Below are 17,435 nucleotides of genomic sequence, written 5' to 3'. Positions count from 1 at the left end.
GGTGGTGGTGGTGGTGGTGGTGTGGGTGTTGTTGTTGTTGTTGGTGGTGGTGGTGGTGGTGTGGGTGTTGTTGTTGTTGTTGTTGGTGGTGGTGGTGGTGTGGGTGTTGTTGGTGTTGTTGTTGTTGTTGGTGGTGGTGGTGGTGGTTTATTGCTGTTGGTTTGGTTTTGGAGACAGGGTTTATCTTACTCTACGGCCCATCCTAACTCTTGGCTCATTCTGAGGCTCAGACTTACCTAGAACTTGTGGCAGCCTTCCTTCCTCATCCTTTCCGTTGCTGCAATTACAGGCATAAACCATGCCTGGCTGCTGTTAGTTTTAAAATTAATATTCTCCCCCTCTTTATAAACTACAGCTGAGCCAGGTGTGGTGGCGCACACCTTTAATCCCAGCACTCGGGAGGCAGAGGCAGGCGAATTTCTGAGTTCAAGGCCAGCCTGGTCTACAGAGTCAGTTCCAAGACAGCCAGAGCTACACAGAGAAACCCTGTCTCGAAAAACAAAATAAATAAATAGATAGATAGATAGATAGATAGATAGATAGATAGATAGATAGATAGATAAGTAAACTACAGCTGAATAAACCCATTGTGGATTAAAAATACCCACTTCAAAAAATGAATTAATATGCCTGTCCTGGCACAGTGCAGCCTTCTTCAGCGCTCTGAGGATACTCATGTCACACAAGGTTGGGCATCACTTGGGTTGGAGGCAGGAGGATCAAAGGTTCAAAACCATCTTTGGCTACATAGAAAGTTCCAGGCCATCCTAGGCTGCAGAGTGAGCATAGCCCTGTCTTTAAACAAACTATCTGAAAAACCAAAAGGGGAAAAAATAAAACTGTTTTATATGAACATTCTGTTTACATTTATTCCAGCAAGACCATGATGGGTGAGACCTTTAACCCTGGCACTCCAGAGGCAAAGGCAGGCAGATCTCTATGAGTTTAAAGTCTAGCCTGATCTACATGGCAAGTTGCAGGCCAGCCATAACCATGCAGTAAGACCTTGTCTCAAAAACAAAACAAAAGGAAACACATTTATTCCAAATAAGACAAATTTACTCATACTAAACAGCCCTTCACTGTCTCGCTGAAGTTCAACTTCTACTGTGAGTCCAGGATTTGCCTTAGCTGGTTCTGGCAGCCATAATCAAGAAGCTAAGTGGAAGGAAAGGCAAATTGATTAGAAGGAATACAGAGTGTCCACGGCCTTCCTAGCCCAGGGCCTGACCCTGCGGGTCTCTGTCTCTCCAGGGCCCCAAAGGCGAGAGTGTGGGCTCCATCACTCAGCCCCTCCCCAGCAGCTACCTGATCTTCAGGGCCGCTTCTGAATCAGACGGTAAGTGCCACCTGCCCTCCTTCTCCCTCCCCAGGGTCCCCTAGAGTCGGACACAGACTGAGCCTACCTTACAGTGGTACCCCTCTCTGCTAAGCCTCAGATTTCCCACAGATTAAATGGGACTAACCACACTTGTCAGCCCAGTGCTATGGGAATCCCAGGGCTGTATGGAAGTAATCAAGTGACAGTTGTGAATTTAATGGGTAAATGAAGTCACAGGCAGCCTAGAGGTATTCTGGCAAAAATAGGTTACAGATATTAATGTGGGCTTCCCTGAGTCCCAGATTCTCTGAACTAGGTAACAGAACCAAGCAGCAGCCCCATTCTCAGAAGTCCTTCAAGTGACAGCTTCTAGCCAGGTTGTGGCTCCTTAACAAAGCCTCAGGACTGCACCCCCTGCTGGAGGTCCAAGGCCCTGACAACTAGGACCCAACTGTCCAGGCTTGGAATCCTGCAGATAGCTTAACTGCTGTGCTATGGTGCCCCCTGGTGGTCAAAAGTTACATCTCCGCTCCCTCCTAGGCTATTTTGACTGTTGTTCATTCATTCATTGAACCTGCTGGGCTCTGGGGTAAACAACAGGCAACCTATGCCCTCACAGAGCCTGCACACCTTGGGGGGGGGGGTGTCTGTGACCAGTAAGCCAGCCACCAGATGACAAGTCTGAGCTGAATCCCTGATTGTCAGGGGCCATAGTCAAGGAAGAATGTTATCTGCATACCATGTATATCAGGATCAGCTTCCTGCAAGAAGAGGCAGAGGATTTCAAATGGTTCCCAAAGACTGAGTAACATTCTGGATGCACATTTGGGCTCTAAGTCCAATTCTACAACCAGCTCTCACCCTGGGTTGAATAATCATCATAATCCACTCACTGTCCCTACAAATGCCCAGGCTCACAGGAGGGTGCACTGTGCTCAAACCAAGCCTACAGTAAGTCCAAGATCTCAGCTATCTATCCTCGGCAAGAGGGGCAGCTCCAGGGTACCAGGTGGGTCCCCCTGAACGTCCCAGTGTAGCCGCAGGGGCTCTCAAACGAAAGTCTCTGTAGCTTTAAGTTAGGGAAAGAAGTCCACACTTCCCAGGGACACCCAGCATGCAAGCTTAGAAATCAAGAACTTCATCTTGCCTTGAGCTGGGACCCTCACCCATGAATCCCTTGGGCATGCATGGTATCATTTATAGATGACTCTGAGGCATGGATGGAAGGGCTGCTGTTAGTGATCACACTGAGACATTGGTGTCACCTGCATGGGTCCCTCCCCCCATAGCTCTTAACAGTACCCTCCTCTCATCCCACCGCACCCCTGAGAACAGTGGTATGACACAGTCTAACGCAAGTTCTACACACATGCACACACACTGCCATGAAGCAAGCAGGACCTCAGAGCCAAAGCAGAGGCCCTGCCTTGTCTGTCATCCCCCTCCCCCACTACCCCTCAGCCCTAACTGTCTCTTGTTACCTCTTGAAGTTACCTGATCAGTGACTCCTCACTAGCACCTAAGACCCCTGCCCAGCCTCTGCCCTCAGTCACTCAGGATTCCTGATGTCTATCCTACACTGTGTCATCCCCAAGGACATACACATGTGTGTGCTTGTTCCCAGAGCTGATGACCCACTCCGAGGCTTGACAGGCCCAACAAGATACACTTAACCAAGACCCTCAAGTCTTCAGGGTCCTGATGTGAAATTTAGGCTTAAACAGAGGGCAGGAGGAGTGCAGAGCTGAGAGTCCTGGTCAGGGTGTGGTCCTGCCCGTCACTGACCCATCACTGTCTCAGCTCCAGTCTCTCCTGCAAGGCGGTCTGACACGTTCTCAGAACTCTGTGGGGTCTCTGGGAGACAAGCTCCCCTCTGTCTGGCTCCAGGCTTCAGCCTTTCCCTCCCTATCATGAGACTCCTGGGTCAATCCAATGCCTTGGGGTCCGTTGTTTCAGTAGTCTAATGGCCAAAGGGAGGGCACACCTGTCTCTTTAGTATATATTCATTCCTGCCAGGATGGCCACATGCAAGGCTGGGGTCTGTGGGGGAGGCAGATCTTTAACTTGACCCTAGTGAGGTGAAGTGAGGTGTGGGACTAGAAGTTTCATGACTAAAAGGCAGAATTCCTTGGCTGGAGGTTAGTTTTGGAAGGCTATTTCAGACAACAGGCAGATTAAGGTTCCTTGGTGGGGAAATAGAGGGGAAGCCACCCACCAGACTCCCTCTGTGTCCCTTAGGCCGCTGCTGGCTAGATGCCCTGGAGCTGGCCCTTCGCTGCTCCAGCCTGCTGCGACTGAGCACGTGCAAGCAGGACCGAGATGGGGAGCAGGGGTCCTCGCCTGATGCCTCTCCCTCCTCTCTCTACGGACTGCCCACCTCGGCCACCATCCCGGATCAAGACCTGTTCCCGTGAGTGAACGGGGTGAGAGGTGATCTGCCTGGTGTCCCCCAAGCATCAGGAGATGGGTCACCTGGGGTGATGGACTTGTTCTCTCCTGTGGGTACCAGTCTTTGCATCCTTACTGATAAAACAGGAGCAGCAGTGCAAATACAGGCCACGTGGTGTAAGGCAGTGTGTGACTTCCCTGCAGTAAAAGAGGCTGGGTACCCAGGTGGGTGTCCGAGGTCCTAGGTGTGACCTGGAATTGGGGGCCCACCGGCATTTCTACTCTCCAGGCTGAATGGGTCTGCCTTGGAGAACGATGCGTTCTCAGACAAGTCAGAGCGAGAGAATGCGGAAGACTCGGATGCCGAGACCCAGGACCACAGCCGTAAGACCAACGAGAGTGGGAGCGACCTGCTGGACAGCCCTGGTGGGCCACGGCGGGGAACTACTTATGTGGAACAGGTCCAGGAGGAGCTGGGAGAGGTAAGAGCCCTGTTAACTGGGAGGGGAAATGGGGCACAGCAAGGCCCTGAGTAATGCTTGCTCAGCTCTCCCCTGCCTGCCTAGCATGAGATACAGGGGTGATGTGAGGGTCCAGTCCCAAACAAACATCCTCCCTGGGCTGGGGAGGAGTGTAGCCAGAGTGGACAGGCAGCTCAAGAATGATCCCCATCAGTCCTATACATGCTGGGGACCTACATACACCTAGAATGACCCTGCCCCTGGGAGTTCCTCACCCCAGTCAGGCGCCTATGCTGTCATGTGAGTGTTATCATCTGCATGGTGAGTGTGGATGGCCTGATCACCAGTGTGTCACAGCTGGGAGATGGTAAAACCTTGGGGAGGCAGGGCCTAGCAGGAGGAAGTTAGGTCGCAGGGGCTGTGGCCTCAGAGGGGTCTGATGGTCGGATATTTCCCTCTTTCGTGTCCTGGCCATGAGCACTTGTGCTGCCAAGTACTTCCTCCGTGATGTACCGCCTCTCCAGAGGCCCAAAGCAGTGAGGCCCAACCATCCTGTGTAGCCCTGGTTGGCCTAAAACTCACTCTGTAGCCGAGACTGGCCACAAATACCAGTCCTCCTTCATCAGCCTCCTTAGTGCTGAGATTGGCTCAAACCTTTCCTATTTTTAACTTGACTGCCTTGGGTATTTCTTATAGTAGCAGAAAACTGCCTAGCACACCTACAGACACAGAGGACTGGGGAAACCGGATTCCTGCAGCTGGAACTTCTAGACAAGAGGGTTATTTAACTCAGGGTTTTGGAGGCCAGACACACAGGATCAGGCAGCCCTGTGGATCTGGCCTTTGGTGAGGGTCTTGTGGATGCGCTATGTGGTGAATGGTACCATGGCAGTTGTACGTGTGAGAGGGAGAACTGGGATGCCAGAGGAGAAAAGCTGGTCTTGTCCCCAGACCTGCTGAGGAACCTGCTCACTCCTAAACCCAGCGTGCATGGGTGGTGGCACCCATTCCACTGACAAACGCACCCACTCCCAAGCTCAGGATTGGGGCGGGTGACACCTGTTCAGAGTGGACATGCATCCAATAGCATCCAGTGGGCAAGGGTCAGATGTGCTGTCCTGGATCCCTGACCCTCAGCTCCCTTAGGCAGCCCAGAGGAGGAGCTTCACAGCCCAGCTCATGGGGCCTGGTTGTGTCCCTTCTCCCACAGCTGGATGAGACTTCGCAGGTGGAGACAGTGTCAGAGGAAAACAAGAGCTTGATGTGGGTGCTGCTGCGACAGCTGCGGCCGGGCATGGACCTGTCCCGTGTGGTGCTGCCGACCTTTGTGTTGGAGCCTCGGTCCTTCCTCAGCAAGCTCTCCGATTACTACTACCACGGAGACCTGCTCTCCAGGTGCACCTCCAGTAGGAGTGGGGTCCCTCACCCCTATGGACTGTAGAGGCAGGGGATGGGGTGGACCTTGGAAGAGGGAAATAAAGGTGTGAGCATCCAGGGTTCTTCCTAGAGGTGAGGGCACCAAACAGTGTGGAGTGTGCAGAGCTCCTCTGCGCTGGTGTGGAGTTGGCCTCAGTGCTATTCCCGATATGTGGTGAACCCACATGCCTACTTCTGACCTACCTGGGAGGATGGAGCATGGTGCCCAGGTCATTTGGGGTGAGGCTGCCTCTTTTAGCCAAGTAGATGGTGGTTGGGATGGTTAGGGAAAGGGGTGCGTGCTGAGGAGGGCGGCCAGGGACCCCAGCCTGAGTTAGAACTCTCCACCCCATCACAGGGCAGCAGCAGAGGACGACCCCTACTGCCGCATGAAACTTGTGCTCCGGTGGTACCTGTCTGGCTTCTACAAGAAGCCCAAGGTGAGAGGGGCCTGTGGGAAGGGCTGGATCTCAGCCAAGGGGTTTGTGAGCCCACCATGAGTGGGACCAACTCTTCCTCAGCATGGGAGAAAGCCAGCCATCTCCACCATGGTCCCCAGATCCAGAGAGGTGGAGGGTAACCCTCTGGGCTTCTCAAGCCCAGCGCCCGATGCTGGTCCCCATTAGCTCGACCCTTGCTCAGTGTTTGAGGAAACGGCCTTGGGCTGTGTGACAAGCGCCACCACACACAACAGTGTCAGGAAAGGAGCATTTGACCCCAAGTTACAAAGCACCTGTGGGATTTGTGAGGAACCCTCTTTTGAGAACTCGAAGCCCGGGACTCGGCTGGTAACAGAGCTGTCCTGGTTATGGAGTGACCTGCAGACCCACCTGGGACTGGGGTTCTGTCGTCCATAAACTTGGCAACCAAGATTCTAGCCAAACGTGGCGGTGCACACCTGTAAATCCCAGCACGAGGGAAGCACAAACAGGAAGATTTCCTGAGGTTCAAGGCTAGCCTGGGCTATATAAGTGAGAACCCATCTTAAAAGGGGAAGGGGGGTTGGGAAGAGCTGAGTCAGTAGGAAAGTGCTCGCCGTGCAAGTGTGAAGACCTGAATTTCATTCCAGAAACTCACAGGGGCTGGGTATGACAGCGGATGTTTGTGATCCCAGTGCTGAAGAGGCAGAGGCAGGAGGATACCTGGGACTCACTGGCCGGCCTAGCCTGCTTAGCAACTTCTGAGCTAGTGAGAGTCCCTATCTCAAAGACAAGACGGAACAGTATTCAAGGTTGACTGCCAGCCTCCATAGGCATGCACACGCACACGCACGCACACACGCGCACACACAGATGCACGCACACACACATGGTAAGGGGGGGCGGTTGGGGACAACTCACACGTATAATGCTGGCACTCAGGAGGCAGAGGCAAGAAAGGTTACAGTGAGTTTGATTCCAGATCTGTGTCTCATTGCAGACAGGTGAGCCTGAGACCCAGAGAGGAGAAACCAACCTAGAGTCATACAGTAAACTAAGCTGTATAACCAAGGTCTCCTGTATAACCAAGGAAGCCTGGCACCTCCCAAGCTTAGCTTTGACCCAGTTATGTATGGTCTGTGCTCCAGTCCAGGGACAGTCAGATCTAGCTGTGGTCTTAAGGCCCCTCCAAGCTGAATAGAACATAGGAATTCCTGAGGCAGTACACACACACACACACACACACACACACACACACACACACAACTGTAAGCTACCAGCAAAAAGTAGTCTCCCCAAAGCAGAATAAGGGAGACAAAACCTCTTTGAGAGGCAGGAACAACCCTAACTGGGCCCCCAGAAGCGGCTCTCTCCTCTTGGTTCCTCCAGTACATCTTTGTGCTCCCCACAGGGCATCAAGAAACCCTATAACCCCATCCTGGGGGAGACTTTTCGCTGCCGCTGGCTGCACCCTCAGACCAACAGTCACACCTTCTACATAGCAGAACAGGCAAGACCCCACCGCCCAGCTTGCCTTCCAGCTCAGTATTGCAGTGGGGGGTGGGCAGGGGCTTGGGGGACTGAGAGTGGGGTTTTCAGTGGCCCCCAGACCTGCCATAGGACAGGCTTCACACCTGCTCACCATCCATGGGGATTCTCCCAGAAGGGAGGGCAGGCATGATGGTGCGGCAGGATCAGCTGAAGGAGGGTGAGCAGCCTGACTGACTTCCCTGTGCGGGGCATCTGTGGATGACTCAGACCTGGGGATCCAGGCTCTGCCCCGGTACTTGTAGGAATGTGCCCCTCCGCTCCCACTTGCCCACAGGACCCAGATGTCCTTTCTGGGATTGTCATTTCTGGAGCCTTCTTTAGAACCATCTCTCTTCACACAGGTGTCTCACCATCCTCCCGTGTCTGCCTTCTATGTCAGCAACAGGAAAGATGGTTTCTGCATGAGTGGCAGTATCACAGCGAAGTCTAAGTTCTATGGTGAGGAGGCTCCTGGGGACAAGGGCCGGATGGCCAAGCCTGGGCCTTGTGGAGGTGGGGGAGGACTTCACTCTGAAGCAGTGAACCCCAGTACCGCCCTGGTGGGACCATGCATGTGAGTGGCCCTAACTCAGTTGAAAGCAGATACCTGGGGAAGCCAGGAAACAAAGGAGATGCTTGCAGGGAAGGAGTTGCTCCTACAGAGCTGCCCAACTCCACAGCCGTCAGCCATATGTGACTGTTTGTACTGATTAAAGGGGGTTTGGACTGCAGACCAGTGGGAAGTGTGCACCCAGCATGTAGAGGCTGTGTGTTCCATCCCTAGTACTGCAAATGGATGATGGTGGATATATGACAGACAGACCGAAGGTAGGTAGGTAGGTAGATGGATAAAGTAATAGATTTAAAAGTCAGAAAGTCAATAGATAGATAGAAGGTAGGTAGATAGGTAGATAATAGATGGATAGATAGATAGATAGATAGATAGATAGATAGATAGATAGATAGATAGATAATAGGTAGATAGATAATAGATAATAGGTAGATGGACAGAAAATAGAGAGATGGATACTAGGCAGATAGAAGGTAGGTAGATAAGTGGGAAGTGGAAGATAAGAGAGTAGTAGATAGACAGATGGACAGACAGACATGGGTGAGTAGATGGGTTATAGGTAGATAGATAGAAGGTAGGTGGGTATATAGAAGTGAAATCAGAGTATGAACACAGTGTCCCATTGCATGGGTTCCATTAAGTGGCTGGTGGCAAGCATTTGAGTATCCCAGGCTGGAGTAGCCATGTTCTGCCCCGTGCTGCTCTAAGCTTGAAAATGGCAGTGCCCAGGAACCTCACCGACACACGTCCCCAGCAGGTCCCTGTTTGCCCTCATCACTAGTATGCAGGTGTGTTCAGGGCCTCTATGTGCCTGGCAGCAGCAGAGGGTAGCATGTGGCATCTGCGCCCAGGTTCCATTCACCCTTCCCACCTATGCTCTGGCCTCAGGCTTGCTCTAAAGGTTCTTAGTCTCCTCCCTGAAACTTCATGGTGGAGAGAGATAGACCACTAACATGCTGCAAGTCAGACGACTTCTCAGGATACATAACAGGTGCAAACTAGACAGAGTTTTTATGATACCCAAGGCTCAGAGGTTGTGTGTCTCTCCCTCAGTGCCCCAACTGAAGGTGCTTGGAACCCTGGGGTATGTTCTAAGGTCATTCAGACCTTGGAGTCCTGCAGCAGCCTGTTGCTAAAGGTCTGTGCCCTAAACAGCCCCTACTCTGTCCTTGCAGGGAACTCGCTGTCGGCGCTTCTGGATGGCAAGGCTAAGCTCACCTTCCTGAACCGCAAGGAGGAATACACCCTCACCATGCCCTATGCCCACTGCCGAGGTGAGCAACTGAGCCATTCCCCGTGCCCCCATCTGTTGCCCAGGCTAGCCCTCAGTTGTGGCATAGGGGGCTGTATTATTTACTTTTCTGGTTACTGTAATGTGTTGAAACAAGTAAAGAAGGAAGAAATGAGTTTATTTTGGATCACAGTTTGAGGGTACAGCCCACGGTGTGTGTGGGGGGGGGGGACAGGTAGGTGACTCCATTGGTTGTATTGGATCCACAGACTGGAAGCAGAGAGGTGAACTCTGGGGCTCTGTTCATTTCTCCTTTTTATTCATGGATGCCAGGGAATGCCACCCATATCCAGGGTGGGTCTTCCTTCCTCTGTTAAACCTCCTTGGAAGCACTTGCACAGGTACAACCTAAGGTGTGTCTCCTAGGTGATTCTAAATTCGGGAGGAGCTGATAATCAAGACCAACCTGAGCAGATGCTGCTGAGCACTGTCTGCTTATCTGAAGATGTCCCAACCTCATGGGTGACTTTTCACTCTGGGTGGATTGCTAGTTTCTCCTCTTTGATATTGCCTCTGGTTCCTCTTGTATTAGTGATCAATCCCAGCTATTGAGGAGGCTGAGACAGGAGGATTGAAACTTCAGGGTCTGCCTGGGCTGCACAGTGAGTTCAAGGCCACTTGGATAACTGAGACAATGTCTTGAAATTTAAAGATAGGAAAGGAGTTGGGGCCGTGGCTCAGTGGTAGAGTACATGCCTAGGGTGTATGAAGCACTGGGTACAATCCCAGCACTACACACCACCACCACCACCACCACCACCACACCAAACCAGTCACCCAGAAGTATATAGCCTGTGAACTCCTACCCACCCTCAGCCTCCCATCTCAAGCATCTCCCATGGCAAACCCAGATTAAGGCTTAGCTTTTAGCTGAAGTCCACAGCTTCCTCTAAAGCCCACTCTCTGTGTATATTCTATAGGTTTTAAGAATAGTGACATAGAGTTACCACTGTGGTGTCAAATGGAAGAGCTTCCCTGCCCTAAAAATCCCTCTGGGGGAGGAGGCTGAGGCAGAGGCCGAGGCTGAGGCTGAGGCAGAGACTGAGGCGGAGGCAGAGGCAGAGGCAGAGGCTGAGGCTGAGGCAGAAGCTGAGGCAGAGGCTGAGGCTGAGGCAGAGACTGAGGCTGAGGCTGAGGCTGAGGCAGAGACTGAGGCAGAGACTGAGGCTGAGGCAGAGGCTGAGGCTGAGGCTGAGGCAGAAGCTGAGGCAGAGGCTGAGGCTGAGGCAGAAGCGGAGGCAGAGGCTGAGGCTGAGGCAGAGGCTGAGGCAGAAGCTGAGGCAGAGGCTGAGGCTGAGGCAGAGGCAGAGGCTGAGGCAGAGGCTGAGGCTGAGGCAGAGGCTGAGGCTGAGGCTGAGACAGAGGCTGAGGCAGAGACTGAGGCTGAGGCTGAGGCAGAGACTGAGGCAGAGGCTGAGGCTGAGGCAGAGACTGAGGCTGAGGCAGAGGCTGAGGCTGAGGCTGAGGCTGAGGCAGAGGCTGAGGCAGAGGCAGAGGCTGAGGCTGAGGCAGAGGCAGAGGCAGAGGCTGAGGCTGAGGCTGAGGCAGAGGCAGAGGCAGAGGCTGAGACTGAGGCTGAGGCTCGGCAGTAGAGCACTTGCTGACCATGCTGGGGCTAGAGTCCAACCCCCAGAACTTGAAAGAGGTAGGGGAAGGAGGAGGAGGAGGAGGAGGAAGAGGAGGAGGAGGAGGAAGAGGAGGAAGAGGAGGAAGAGGAGGAGGAAAGAAACAAACAAAGAAAAAGAGTCTATCTTAAACCTGGTACAGTGTTTCATATCCTTTAATCTTGGCTCTTGGGAGGCAGAGGCAGGCAGGTCTCTGTGAGTTCAAGACCAGAGCTACATAATGAGACCATATCTTAAAAGACTAAATAAATAAATGACTGGGCATAGCTCTCACAACCCAAAGAATGACCTGGACAAGTGCAGTTTGATTTAGGGAGCAGAGATTGGCTTATGCCCCTGTCTCCACCCTGCCTGCTCAGTTCCTGTCTTGAGTGTCTGTAAGTCTATGGCAGAGCTGATGAGGACCTGGCCTGAGAAAGACAAATGAATCAAAGCAGCAGGGCGATGCACACTCAGAGAAACGAGCACAGGAATGTCAGTCTCCAGGAAAGCACACGGTTGTGCGTGCTACATCCCTGATCTTAGCGGGATTCTGGCCATGTGTTTCGCTGCAGTCTGGCACTCAGCTTGCTGTGAGGCAGTTAATCTGGTAGGATCTGGAGAATTCTCCCCAGTACAGTTTTAAGTGTGGTTGCTTTATTTTCCCTGTCTGGGAGCCTCATGCCCTGTTTATGAATTACATACGTGTATCTCCATGGCCCAAGGCAGTACCTTAAAAGATGCTCAGTAAAACTTATTTAGTAACCCACACCTTTAATGACTCTATGGGATCTCTGTGAGTTTGAGGCCAGCCTGGTCTACAGAGTGAGTTTCAGGACAGCCAGGGCTACACAGAGAAACTCTGTCTCAAGAAACAAAACAATTTTTTTAAAAAAAAAATGTTTTTGTTGCTGTTCAATGGGTGATTCTAGGGTCTAAGTTCTAGAGAACAGAATATGTAAGTGTCGTAGTCCCATAGAAGGAAGCACTCAGATATCTAGAGGGCAGACAAAACCCAGGAGCCAACAATGACCTGGCTGTGACCCTAGATAAGATGTAAGTTTGCTGGTCATCTCTGCCAGCCCTACAAAGCAGGATGTTCAGGACCACACAGAAAGTATCCATTGAACCCCCCCAAAGCCAGGCTGATGTTGTTGGTCCTTAGTGCTTCCTTGGCCACGGAAGGCATTCTGCGGCAATCTCTTATGACAAGAGACAGTTTCTAAGAGTCTCTGTGGTGTGGAAAGCTCTGGGGACAAACTGCTAGCTATCAGGACCTGCCAAGGTCTCAGACCTTAGGTCTGCTTCTTCCCGAATCTCATCTCTTCAGCCCTCTCTCTGTCTTCTTCCTGGTCCTTTTCTTTACCATCTCGTTATCCTTTTTATTTGTTTGTTTGTTTCCTAAGTCAGGGTGTCATTGTGTAGCCCTGGCTGTCTTGAAACTAACTCTGTAAACCACACTGGTCTCAAACTTGCAGAGGTCTACCATTCTCTGCAGGTGTATGCCTCTACTACCTGGCTATCATTTTTCCTTTTATTTGTCTGTGTTGTCTGCATGTAGATGTAGCACGTACTTGCAGTACCTATAGAGGCCAGAAGAGGGCATCAGATCATCAGATTCCCCTAGAATTGATCTTAGATGGATATGAGCTGTCACAACATGGGTGCTGAGACTCTATCTCCAGTCCTCTGGAAGAGCAGCCAGCTCTCCAGTTCAAAGGTTTAGTCCATTGTCATCATGGCGGGAAGCATGGCAATATGCAGGCAGATATGGTGTTGGAGAAATAGCTGAGAGTCCTACATCTGGATCTGCAGGCAGAACAAGTCACACGGGGCCTGGCTTGGACATTTGAAACCCCAAAGCTCACCCCTAGTGGCACACTTCCTCCAACAAAGTTGCACCTATTCCAACAGGACCACACCTCCCAATCCCTGTCGAGTACTACCAACCCCTAATGAATAAGCATCCAAATTTATGAGCCTACGGGGGCGTTCCTATTCAAACCACAATTATGGTAGTGACTTTCAAATTTACATTATGTTTTCCATGTGACCATAAAAGAACTGAGGGAAAAGGCAGTTTTCAGATGCACTGGCACAGTCCTGTGGGAATATGGGGAGCAGACACATCTGTTCCCTAGTTCCAGGGGTGGCGCAGATGTGGCTGGTCAGACCCTGGGATCAGGGCTCCTGCAGGAACTGACCAATGAAGGGTGTAGCATCTCCAGGCCAGAGCAGAAGCCCCTTCCTGGGGCACAGTACTGAGGAACAGGCAGGGTCCTGGCTCCGTCTTAACAAACCCTTCACACACCTTCCTTGCCTGCCCCGTGACTCAGGCTCTCAGGATTGAATCCCAACACCAGTTGCATTTCAGGGATCCTGTACGGCACCATGACCATGGAGCTGGGAGGTAAAGTGACCATCGAGTGTGAGAAGAGCAACCTCCAAGCTGAACTGGACTTCAAGCTCAAGGTAATGTGTCCAGCTTGTGGGAAGGAATGCACGGAGCTCAGGTGGGGATCCCCCTCCTTCCGAATCAAACAAAACCAACTGGGGTAGAATGCTTTGCACCCCATAGGACAGACAGGGCCCAGAGAGAGAAAGGTATTGCCCACAGGCCACACAGCACAGCCTGCAGGTCTAAGTCCCCTTGTCTTAATCTAATGGTGGCAGACTCTAGGTTTAGGTCCAGACTGAGACACTAGAGTGAGGGCATCTTTCTCTAGTAGTGAGACTCGTCTAAGCCACAGTCATGAGAATGACCACTCCGTACCCCTGAGGATGTGCCTCTAGGTAGAGCCCCCTCCTCCCCATTCATTGGTTTCCATCTGCTCTTGCAGCCTTTCTTTGGAAGCAGCGCCAGCATCAACCAGATTTCTGGGAAGATCACGTCAGGAGAGGAAGTCCTGGCACGCCTCACTGGACACTGGGTAAGGCATCATCCCTTAGGGAGAGCCTAGCCGGGCCCTAGGGTGGTCACCAACTGGGCCAGCAGCTCTGATGCTGCTATGCCATCTGGGGCAGGACAGAGATGTATTTATCAAGGAAGAAGGCAGTGGAGGCACCGAGCTCTTCTGGACTCCAAGCGAGGAGGTCCGCAGGCAGCGGCTGAAGCGGCACACGGTGCTGTTGGAAGAGCAGAGTGAACTGGAGTCTGAGAGGTGAGGCCCTGTACCCAGGAGCCCTGCTGACCACAGACGGCGATGGCCAGGTGGAGGGTTGTCAGGGTCACGATGCTGGGAGCACATTCTAGGGTGTAATTGGCAAGGACAGCCCCAGAATAGATCCTGCATGCCAGATCACCTGCCCTGCTGGGGACAGCTGGTGGGAGAGGGCCCCATCATTGCCAACAAGTAGCTCCCTGCAGGTGGCAGGCAGGAGCCCAGCTTAGGAAAAATACAGCTCATACTGTAGAATCAAAACCTGGGAGACACAGGCTTCCTGCAAGATAGCCAGCCCCTCGTCACTGAAGGCAACCAAGCAGGGAACACTCTAAGTGCCCTTCCAAACTAGAGGGAATTGATTCTGGGCTGCCAACGAATGGAGCCGCCCTACTCTGAGCTCACTGGTCCTCTGACCTGCAGGCTCTGGCAGCATGTCACCAGGGCCATCCGTGAGGGTGACCAGCACAAAGCCACACAGGAGAAGTCTGTGCTGGAAGAGGCGCAGCGGCAGCGTGCCCGGGAGCACCAGCAGAGCTTCACTCCGTGGAAGCCACAGTTGTTCTTCCTGGACCCACTCACTCAGGAATGGCACTACCGATATGAGGAGTGAGTAGCAGGTGGCCTGGGGCCTGTGCGGTGGGGCAGGAGCTTGCAGACTGAGTCTACTGTGCCTGCCTTGATTTGGAGAGGCCGTGGAATCTTACATCTCCTCTCCCTGCCTTCAGTGGTACCTTGGGGATGAGGCATAAGGAGGGATGGTCAGATAGGCCCCCTACGCCTTCCTTGTAACCCCCGAATAGTGGTTATCCCCTGGGTCACCATGAGAAGCTGAGGTCTAGGCTAGGACAGAACCCCCTCCCATAAGGGTCATCCCCTCTACTGATGGTCACCATCTGGATCCTCCAGCCTCAGCCCCTGGGACCCGCTGAAGGACATTGCCCAATATGAGCAAGATGGGATTCTTCATACTCTACAGAGGGAGACTATGTCTAGCCAGACAACCTTTCTGGGGAGTCCCGACTCCAGGCACAAGGTCAGTACCCTTCATGAAGGCTCCAGCCCAAGAATTGATCTCAACTGTGGGTATGGACACCCCTGAGGCCCTCGTACTCTCCACCCTGCCACCTGACCTTTCTCCCTCAATGCCCATCTCTGTGATCGCTCAAACCTTTCCTGGCAGTGGGCCTTCACTGTCGCCAGGTCCCTTCCTCATTGCTCCCCTTTTCTTTCCAGTGGGGAACCCGAGACGCAAAATACTTGGTTCATGGGCACCCTGGGCCTCACAGTGTTCAAGACTCTGTGCCAGTTGTTACCTCCTGAAGTCACTTTGTCCCATTCTATAGCTAAAGAAACCCAGGCTAAGGCTAGCCCAGGGAAGAGGAGGAAAAGCCAACATCCATTCCTGCCTGGGGAAAGCAGGAGGGATGTCAAAGGGTTGGGGGAGCGCTGGGAAATAGAGGGAGGGCGATGCCCGCACACAAGGTGGCTCCACCAGGTGGGCCTAGCCACAGGCTCTGAGTTCCAGGTGTGAATAGCACTGGCCATGTGCCAACATGGTGGCAGAGCTGGCTGGCCCTCATGCCTCCAGAGGAGGTCAACGGTTTTATGTTCCTGATAGGAAACTGAGGCCATGGAGATGGAACGGCTGCCATTCAGGCCAGGGGGAGGTTCAAACCTCCTGTGTCCAACCGCAAAGCTTCAGTTCTGTCCTTCGCACACTGCCCTACTCTAGTGCATCCTGACATGAACGGGACACCGTGTCCCCAAAGGGCCCATGGGAAAAGACACTAAGTATAGTAACTTCGTCTCTTTACAGAGGCCTAGCTCTGATCGGCGGCTCCGCAAAGCCAGTGACCAGCCCTCTGGCCATAGCCAGGTCACTGAGAGCAGCGGCTCCACACCTGAGTCCTGCCCGGACCTCTCTGATGAGGACTTTGTTCCCGGTAAGTGGCTCCTAGAGTTTTATACCTGCTGGTTAGTCTTGGCCCTGACCAGTGAACACCTTGGACCTTGACTAGCAGGGAGGACAAAAGGAGAGAGCTGGTCCCTGCCTGCAGTCCCTCTGCAGGATAAGAAGGGCCAGGAAGTGCCTTTCAGAGATGAGCACACAGGGGCAGGAATTCTCATAGTACGTCTTTGCATATCCTACCCTGCCCGCTCCCTGAGAGATCTGCCTTCTTGGAACCTGACGAGGGCTGTAGCCAGGACTTGGGGAAAAGAAGAGACTACTAGGTATGTTGCTCAGTGGTAGAATGCCTGTCTAGCACATATGAAGGCCTGGAGTCAGTCCCAGCATAACATAAACCCAGCATGGTGGTACATACCTATCACCCAGCACTCCAGAGGTCACACAAGAGATGAAGAGTTAAGGTCATCTTCTGCTACATTAAGTTCAAGGCCAGCCTCAAATACTTGAAACCTACTCTCAAAAAAAATGGGACTGGGAGGAAGTGGTCCAAGGCTAGGATCTCCCTGAGCTGCAAGGACAATGTGAGAGGTTGGTTGAGTTCTGTCCATTGTCCAGCCCCTGACCCTGCCTCTGCCCTGGTGAGACTCTTTGCTCCTTTGCTCTTACTGAGCAATCTATGTCTCCCAACATTGTCCCCACATCTGCAGCAGATCATCCTTGTCTTGGTAGCTCATCTCTGAGGCTTACAAGCTAGCTGAGCCTGCATCCCCTCCTAACCTTTCCCTGTCTCTCTTGTGTCTGTGTCTGGCTCCTGGGGGTGGTAAATCAGGAGCAGGGTCAGCCAGGACATCCTAGCTTACCCTGCTCTGTTTCTCCCTGCTGTCTTCATCCTGGACATTCAGGTGGTGAGAGCCCATGTCCTCGGTGCAGGCGAGAGGTACACCGGCTAAGGATGCTACAAGAGGCTGTGCTGTCCATTCAGGAAGCTCAGCAAGAGCTGCATAGGTAAGAACACGGGAGGTAGAGGGAGGGAGCTACCAGCATAGGGCACCAGAGCCCCCATGAAGGCGCTATTGAGCACAAGCAAGGAGCTTAGAAGAATGTTTAGGGCCAGGAAGCCTCCCAGGAGTGTGGAAGCAGGTAGCAGCCCTCCCAGACCCCTCAGGCTCCCTGTAGCTCACCAGCACCCTGCATAGAGGGTCCTCAAAGTAAAGAGAGTGTCTGGAAAGGGCTCTATGTGACCTCAGTGGATTCCCTATCAGCACACGGTATCATGTGAGGGCGTCATATGCTAAACCACTCGCTTCTCTGTAAAATGGGTTCACAGCAGACAAGAGGATTGAGGGGGCAGAATGACGAGG

At 52.7% G+C, this 17,435-nt stretch overlaps 1 protein-coding gene across 2 annotated transcripts in view; it reads left to right on the top strand.

The window, feature by feature from the left end:
* The window catches only part of Osbpl5 (oxysterol binding protein like 5), a 71,031-nt gene that overhangs the window by 50,820 nt on the left and 2,776 nt on the right, over positions 1-17,435 (top strand). For both annotated transcript variants that reach the window (XM_029541003.1, XM_021191492.1), the window contains exons 7-21: positions 1,255-1,339; positions 3,560-3,731; positions 3,999-4,191; positions 5,381-5,565; positions 5,945-6,026; positions 7,417-7,515; positions 7,898-7,994; positions 9,282-9,380; positions 13,376-13,473; positions 13,842-13,931; positions 14,026-14,162; positions 14,586-14,771; positions 15,072-15,198; positions 15,982-16,108; positions 16,977-17,079. In XM_029541003.1, coding sequence (XP_029396863.1) covers positions 1,255-1,339; positions 3,560-3,731; positions 3,999-4,191; positions 5,381-5,565; positions 5,945-6,026; positions 7,417-7,515; positions 7,898-7,994; positions 9,282-9,380; positions 13,376-13,473; positions 13,842-13,931; positions 14,026-14,162; positions 14,586-14,771; positions 15,072-15,198; positions 15,982-16,108; positions 16,977-17,079 — 1,880 coding nt within the window. The remainder of the gene's footprint in view (positions 1-1,254; positions 1,340-3,559; positions 3,732-3,998; positions 4,192-5,380; positions 5,566-5,944; positions 6,027-7,416; positions 7,516-7,897; positions 7,995-9,281; positions 9,381-13,375; positions 13,474-13,841; positions 13,932-14,025; positions 14,163-14,585; positions 14,772-15,071; positions 15,199-15,981; positions 16,109-16,976; positions 17,080-17,435) is intronic.

Source organism: Mus pahari, chromosome 1 (genome assembly GCF_900095145.1).
Source record: "Mus pahari chromosome 1, PAHARI_EIJ_v1.1, whole genome shotgun sequence".
NCBI lineage: Eukaryota > Metazoa > Chordata > Mammalia > Rodentia > Muridae > Mus > Mus pahari.
The sequence above is the reverse complement of the archived record's forward strand: the minus strand, read 5'-3'. Positions and strand labels throughout refer to the sequence as shown.